This window comes from Ciconia boyciana, chromosome 22 (assembly GCF_034638445.1).
Source record: "Ciconia boyciana chromosome 22, ASM3463844v1, whole genome shotgun sequence".
In the NCBI taxonomy this organism is placed as follows: Eukaryota; Metazoa; Chordata; class Aves; order Ciconiiformes; family Ciconiidae; genus Ciconia; species Ciconia boyciana.
In genome coordinates this window covers 740,602-747,974 of record NC_132955.1, presented here as the reverse complement: position 1 = coordinate 747,974, position 7,373 = coordinate 740,602, and the positions used below count along the sequence as shown (strand labels likewise).

Sequence of the window (7,373 nt, the reverse complement as noted above, 5' to 3'; positions counted from 1 at the left end):
AGACCGGGTCAGACATGGACTTTCAGCCTCCCTGAGTCCCTGTGGCTCTGAAGCCGATTTATCAGCACACTCCAGACCCGATCGATGCGGGAGTGACCTGAATGGCTGATCAGAGGGGAGCAGCCACTGCCTCTGCCCTGGGCTGAGGGATGCAGCGACAGCACGCTCAGAGGAGGCTGCCTGCGACAGCCAGGGTGGATTAATGGGGGTGGCAGGGATGCGCGTCCCCACACCCTCACGCAGGCTGGCCCGGCCACAGGCAGTCTGGGGACTCAGCCACGCAAGGCCGGCTCTGAAGGATGCCGGCTCTGAAGGATGCCGGCTCTGAAGGACATTGGCCAAGGTCGCAGCACCAATCGCTGCAGCTCAGCTGCTCCCTGCCACCAGGCCCAAGGTGACCAAGCCCCCGGGAAGGAGAAGCCAGATGGGGCTGGCGTTAAAGCAGAGATGCACAGCGAGGAACAAGCAGAGACTGGCTGCAGACCCATTTGCAAAACTCACAGAGTCCCACAGACTGATGCTGTCCTGGCCCTGTATCCCATGGGTCAGGTGCATCCCCTCAAAAATGGGCAAGTTTGGATCAATGTTGCAGAAATTCTGGTTTGGGGCACCAAAGCAGACAACCGGATCCATCTAGGCTGGTGAGACGTCGTACCACCCAGTGCTGCAGGCACCCATCAGGTTAACTCACAGCCTGGATTCTCCGAGCACAAATCAGGGCAATTTGAGCTTGGCAAAACGATCCGGGGTCCCTGCAGGTGGGATTCTGCCTGGGGAGAGGTAGGAGAGGCCATCCCAGCCCACAGAGAGCTACAAATAACCCGAACGGCCTCATTACCCAGTTTCTGATGAACAGGAGTTTGGTTTCATGTTTCCCCAGGGGCAAACTCCACCTGAAACTGGGCTATGCCTCATTATGGCAGAAGCCGCTGCCTTCAAAGTCAGGCAGGAGCAGCACGCTTGCTCCGAGCGCCCGTCCTTGCTGGCGATAACCGGGGAGCCGCAGTGCCGGGGTACCGCGCTCCGGGGGTGGCCGCCCGGAGAAGGGACGAGTTTTGGGTAGAGGTGACGCTCCGGCACCCAGGTGCCCCGGCAGCCGCCGGTGCCCGGTGGAAAAGCCGCCCTCGCCCTTCGCGGGAGCCCCCTGTGCCCAGCAGGGCCGGGCTGGAGCAGGGGCGGACCGCGGCCCCCAGCGCTCCCGCATCCCACCCCGCACCCCCCGGGGCGGCCCGTAACTCGCCCAGCAACCGCGCTGCGTACCGGAGCGGGAGGTCCCCGGGGCCGGCACCGACGAGCATCCTCCCGCCGCCGGCGGCACCCCCCGGGCCGGGCCCGCTGCCCCGGGAGTTCCCCCGGCTCCCCGGGCATCGCCCTCATCCCGCGGCCGGGCCGGGCCGGGGCTTCCCTCTAGCGACCGCCGGCGGGAGAGCACGCCGGGGGCGGACGGGGATCCGGGGCTGCAGCATCCCGGTCCGGCCGCGGGGACCCCGAGCCCCCGGCACCGAGCCCCACCCCCGAGGCCGGCCCGGGCCCGGGCCCGGGGTCCCGCCGCAAGCCCTGCGGCTCCCTCGGCCCCCCCCCGGCTCGGAAGCAAGGGGCCCGGCGAGCCCCGCTTCCGCGGGGCGGCCCCAGCTCAGCCCTCGGGGCCCCCCGGAGCTGCCGGGGCAGGGGCAGGGGCACAACCCCCGCCCCGAGCCCGGGCGCCCGGGCAGGGTGACTCCAGCCGCACCGCGCTGCTCGCCCGTCCGGCCTCAGCAGCCCGTTCACTTCTGCCAGGCGGCCAAATCCACCCGCAGCTCCAGGCTCGTTCCTGCAGGGCTGAGCTGCCCCAGAGGGGCTGAGGCTCGTTCTGGGCCACGGGCAGGTTTGGTCTCGGGTGGGTGGGTGGGTGAGGTGGGTTGCTCAGGCCAGTGTCTGCCGGGAGGGGTGGGACTGGGGCAGCCCCACACGTGTGACTTGCTCCAGGCACTCCCCGGGGACCCCTGCGCTGCCAGCGCGGTGGGAGCTGGCTGTCCAGCAGGTGATGGGGTGGTCCGGCTCCGGCGCGAGGGCTGTCCCGCAGTGAACCTGCCTGCGCACAGCGAGCTCTCGCGATGAATGAAACCATCAGCGCCTCCCTCGTTCCCAGCACATGCGCATGTTTTTAATGGACGACCATCGAACTCGCAAAGCAGACCAGAAGCTGCCAGAGAAACGCTGGGCCGTGTCCTGGGTCCATGTGAAATGGCTGGTTCTCCTGGCAGGGCAGCGGGCTGGCCATGGAGACAGCCCCCCAAGCCTGGCAGCGCTGGGGGGCAGGAAGGGAAGGCAGTGGCATGGGGAGCAGCTGCCAGCAGGCAGGGAAGGGTTCGGGTGCTTTCCCATGCCAGTGTCTTGTCCTTTCTGCTCGGTCCAGCGAGGAAAAGAGGAGTGAGCCATGGCTTTCTGTCTGCATGGGCCTGCAGGGAGAGTCCCATGCAAAGGGCGACGGGAAGGGTCCCACTGTCCCAGGAGGTGGCCTGGGAATAGTCCCCTTCTAGCAGAGCCCACGCTAGAAGGACTGGCCATGGGTGCTGGAGCAGTACTCCACGTAGTCAAACTCCTTGATGGGGAACGTCACAGCACTCCACTTCTTGTACCTCTTCTTCTCAGCCGGCGTCTCCACCACGAAGTTTTTGATGCAGAGGATGGGCAGCTTCACCTGCCGGTAGATCATCTCCATTCCCCAGTCCTGTGTGGGCAGGGAGGGGACAGTCACGCAGCCTGCGGTGCAGCATCCCCGGGCTGCAGGGCCACGCACACTTGGGATGGAGGCAGCTCCTTGCTCCAGGGGTACGTGCCCCTTTGGAGAGAGCTGCCCGTGTCCGTGTCCCGCGTGCGCAGCACGCACATCACACGGGCACGTGCTGAAGGCAGATACAGCTCCATTCCGCAGCCAGAAGCTGGGGCACAAGGCACGGCCCCTCCTGCCCCTCCAACACCGACTGGGCCGCAGCTACGGGGGGATTGCCGCACCCACCTGGCTGCACTCACTGCACACGATGCGGCAGCCGGGCTCCCAGTCCTTGAAAGTCCGCTGGAACTGTATTTTCCCAGAGGAAACTCTGTAATACAACCTGCAAGGAAGGGGCCGAACGACACTCTAAGGACGATGGTCCAGGAGACAGAAACGGGGGTGTGCTACTGTAGTTGCACAGTCCTACAAAGCCCCCGTGACCTCCCTGGACTGGTGTCCCCAAGAAAGAGCTGGCAGCAGGCTGCTGCCACCCCCTGCACGTCCTGGGTGGAGAGTGCGGCAGCTCGTGCAAGTGACGCTAGACAGCCAGGCTCTGCCCGCTCGCCCCTGCCAGCACCCAGCTCCTACCTGAAGTTGGGGTTGATGTTAACGTGGTGCATGCCCTCCACGGTGCGGATGTCGCTGCCGCGGCACACCGCTGCGTTGCAGTTGACGCAGTAGAGGTAAACAGCGTCCGGGTCGTGCAGCCGCCGCCTCTCGCTGATCCTGGCCTCCTTCATTAGCCAGCTGGTAACGGCAACTCGCTGCAGCTCCCTGATCTGCGGGGGGAGGCAGGACGGTGGGGAGGACGAGGGTCAGTGCAGGGCAATGGGCTCGGGCAGATGGCAGACATGGCAAGACACATGGCCACGGAGAGATGCACCGTCCCAGAGAGCGCGAGCCGCACGGCAGGATGGGCAGGGCAGGATGGGCACGCACGGCCTCCTCCCAGGAGCCGGTGCTGCCCCAAGGGGAGAGCAGGCAGCCAAAACCAGGGCGCAGAGGGCTGTGCCCAAGCAGCAGACGCGGGCAGGAGCTGCCTGGCCCTCCTGGTGCTCAGGGCAGAGCCCAGCACTCACCTTGAGGCGGTATTCCTTCTCGGGCATGGCTTGCACTGCTCTGATTGCCCTCTCCATGAGGTCCACGAGGTCCTCATTGAGCAGCTCTCGGGACACCTCTCTGCTGTTGGCTTTGGCGAGGACAGAGTAGACGCTGTTCTCGGCACGGGCACGGCCCCGGGCCTGCAGCGGAAGGGCCAAACGCTGCCGTCACCAGAGGAGGGCCATGGCCGACCCTCCCTCCCTCCCTGTGCCACCCCGCAAGGATGGATCCACCCTCCGCACCCCACTGCGCCTCGCCAGGGAGATGCTCTGCCAGGGGCTGGGCTCATCCCCAGGGAGCTGCCAGCGGGCGCGGGATGGGAGAGCCCCTGTGTCCCGCCCCCGGGGCTTTGGGGCGTCCCAGCAGGCTGCCCCCGACACGGGGCCGGGCAGAGTGGCTGGAGGGAGCCCGGGCAGCTACCTGCACCATGGCGATCTCGTTGGTCATCAGCCCATAGCGGACCACAATGTTGCACTCGGGGATATCCAGGCCCTCCTCGGCCACGCTGGTGGAGAAGAGCAGGTTGACGGTTCCCTCACGGAACAGCTTGATCACGTCCTGCTGCTCGTGCTGGGGGCAGAGGGGGCTGATGCTCCAGCAGATGTGCAGGGCTCCGAGCCCCGGGCAGGACCCGCAGCACCCACAAAGTGTGCAGAGAGGGTTAGGGCCGGATCCCTCCCGGGACCCTGTCCAGCTCCTTCCCATCCTCTGCTCACCTGCGTCATGTGCCTGGCCTGGTTGCTGTAGCCGGCGCCGGTGAGGACGGCAGCCCTGATGTGCTGCCCGCAGAGCGTGGCCGTGTCCTGCAGCCAGCTGAGCAGGCTGTAGGCGCTCTGCCGGGTCTTGGTGAAGATGATGCCGCGAGAAGCACCCACGGGCTGGAAGTGCTCCCGCAGGATCTCCTCCAGCTTGCCCAGCCTAGGGTTCTCGTAGCACTGGTCCCCGGCGAGCGCCTGCAGGCTCGTCCTGTTCTCTGCGCAGGTGAGCGGGATGTCAGGGGGGCTCCTCGCCCCCCCCAAATGCAGCCAGCACCAACCCCCCTCCAGGCCTCTCCGTTACCCTCAAACGTGGCGGCGAGGAACCGTTCGGTGGGGTCCTTCCTGTCCCGCTCGGTGGCGTAGAACTGCTGGAGGCACTGGAAGGCGTCGATCATCCGCACCGTGTCGTTGATCAGCAAAGCGTCGTTGTACTTGCGCAGGTGCAGCGCGCACACCCGCATCTTGCGACAAAACGTCTCTGCCGCTGGCAAGGGCCAGGGCATGCCACGGTCACAGCCTGGCCCTGCGGCTGCCGGCTCTGCCCCGTCACACCCGCACTGCCACCTCCTCACCTCTCTTCTCCAGCTCCACGATGCGCTGCTCGTAAACCTGCGTGCCAAAGTCCTGTGGCAGGCCGGGCATCTCCATGTACTGCTGGATCCGCTCCATCACCTTCTTCAGCTGCTTGCCAAAGGGGTCCTGGAAGCAGAGAGGGGCTCAGGACCCAAGGAGTAGGGGACATTGCTCTGGACAGCCTTGGAGGCGCAGCCCAGAGAGCCTGGCCCGCGGTTAGGGAATGTTTGCGTGGCAGGGCCCGGACGGTTGCGGGGTCCCCCTGCACCAAAGCTCTGGGTCAAGCGATTCCTCAGATCGGCCTGTGCCAAGGGGATGGAGGGCCAGAGCCCCCGGCTGCCCCTCACCTGCGCTCTCTCCTGGCAGAGGTCATACTGCTTCCTGGGCTGGGGGACGTGGCTCTGCAGGTGCTGCAGCTCCTCCTGCGCCGACGTGATTTTCTCAGCGTCCAGGTTGGCACAGATCTGAGAGGGCGAGACCCCACTTCCAGCCCTGAGCCCCGGCAGCCCAGGGCGATGCGGCGCGTGGCGCTCGCTGGCACCCCGGCAAGTTCGGGGATGTCTCCCCCCGCGCTGCCCAGCGCCTGCACACCGGGTTATCAGCGCTCACCCCAAGGGACGCCCCGCTAAACCCCAGGAGAAGCTGTGCCCGGGGCCGTCGCACCCTGTCTCGGCACAGGACGGGGGGCGCAGGACCCACCTGCAGGATGTGCTCTACAGCCCCCTTGAAGGAGGTTGCCCCCCCGGTGCCGGGGGACGCCGTCAGGCCCAGGACCTGCGGCAGGTTCTGCTGGCTGCTGAGCTTGCGCTGGAGGTAATTCAACATGATTTTGTTGTAGACGGCTTCCTTGTGCGTGTGGTGGCATTCGTCTATCACCAGCAGCGAGAAATCTGCACCGGGCCAGGGAGAGGAGCGGGGTGAGCCCCACCAGCGGCGGAGGCTCGGCCGGGGCAGCCCCACCCCAGCGCGGCCGTGGGGAGAGCGGCGCCGGGGGGTCCTGCACCCACCCGTCAGCTCCACGCGCGTGTCCTCCTCCCCGCCGAGCAGCGCGTTCTGCAGGATCTGGGCCGTGCAGATGACGACGTCGCTCTGCTTCACCGTGCGGGCGAAGAAGGACTTGTGGCTGCTGTCCCCGCTGACGGCCGTCACCCTGAAGTCCTTCTGCAGCACGTGGAACTCCTTCTCGGCGTGCTGCCCCACCAGGTGCACCTGCGCCAACCGGAGCCCGCTCAGCCCCTGCCCGCCGCCGGCGCCCGGCAGCCCGCGGCCGCAGCCGCTGCCGCCCCGCCAGCGCCGGGGCAGGGGACCGGGGCCGGCGGGCACCTTGTTGACCAGCACAGCCACCCTGCCGCCCCGCCGGCTCTCCAGGTGCTGCCGGCAGACGTGGACGGCGACGCGGGTCTTGCCGGCGCCCGTGGGCAGCCAGATGATGCTGTTGAGGCCGCGCAGGGCCGGGGCCGCCGCCTCCCGCTGGTACCCGCGCAGCTCCATCCCGCGGCCGCTGCCGCTGCCGCCGGGCCCGGCCGGGAAACGAAACTCGGGCGGCGCATCCTGCCGCGGCCCCGGCGAGGGGGGGCCCGGCGAGGGGGGGCCCCGCCGGCCGCGCTGCCGGGAGCGGGCGGGCAGCGGGGCCGCGCCGAGCCGGGCTGGGGCGAACCGAGCGGGGCCGAGCCCGCCTGAGCCGCGCTGCCCGCGGCCCCGCTGCCGCCCCCCGCCCCGGCGCCTGCCCGGCCCGCAGCGGCCCGGGACCCCCCCTCCAGGGAGCCCCGGCCACGGACAGAAACCGAAACCGGGCGGAGCTCCCGCAGCCGCCCCGGTGCAGCCCCCGCACCCCAACCCACCCCTGCTCCCTGGGCAGCCCGGGCACCCCCAGGGCAGCACCGTGCACCCCGGTTCAGCCCGGCGCACCCCAAGCGGTCCGTGCACCCCCGGCCAGCCCAGGGGCTCCCCGCGTCCTCCCCGCGCTGAGCTGCTCCTGTCCCTCTCCCCAACCCCACTGCACGCCCCGGTGCAGCCCCAACCGCCCCCCAACTGCGGGGCCAGACCCGAGGATGCAGCTGGGTCTGCACAAGGACATTTATTTAAAAAACAACAAAACAAAAAACCAAAAAAACCAAACAAAACAACAGACAAGTGGAATGGGTGGCGGGGAGGGGGGGGAGGGGGGCTGGTCCCACTCCGGCGAG

General features: G+C 68.0%; 1 protein-coding gene across 1 annotated transcript; it reads right to left on the bottom strand.

The window, feature by feature from the left end:
• Positions 1 to 2,145: 2,145 nt before the first annotated feature.
• On the bottom strand, positions 2,146 to 6,678 carry DHX58 (DExH-box helicase 58). Its single transcript, XM_072886038.1, has 12 exons — positions 6,511 to 6,678; positions 6,195 to 6,396; positions 5,887 to 6,077; positions 5,535 to 5,651; positions 5,187 to 5,313; positions 4,916 to 5,098; positions 4,573 to 4,829; positions 4,277 to 4,426; positions 3,835 to 3,996; positions 3,344 to 3,534; positions 2,999 to 3,095; positions 2,146 to 2,710 (listed from the first exon to the last, which is right to left on the bottom strand). The coding sequence occupies exons 1-12, from the start codon at positions 6,676 to 6,678 to the stop codon at positions 2,531 to 2,533; spliced, it is 2,025 nt and encodes a 674-aa protein (XP_072742139.1). The 3' UTR covers positions 2,146 to 2,530.
• Positions 6,679 to 7,373: the final 695 nt, after the last annotated feature.

Coding starts and splice junctions, on each gene's coding strand:
- DHX58 (XM_072886038.1), bottom strand. CDS start 6,678: ATGGAGCTGCGCGGGTACCAGCGGGAGGCGGCGGCCCCGGCCCTGCGC. Junction 4,427..4,572: donor AGGCCAGGCACATGACGCAG/GTGAGCAGAGGA, acceptor CTCTGCCCCCAG/CACGAGCAGCAGGACGTGAT. Junction 2,711..2,998: donor TGTGCAGTGAGTGCAGCCAG/GTGGGTGCGGCA, acceptor CTGCCCACACAG/GACTGGGGAATGGAGATGAT.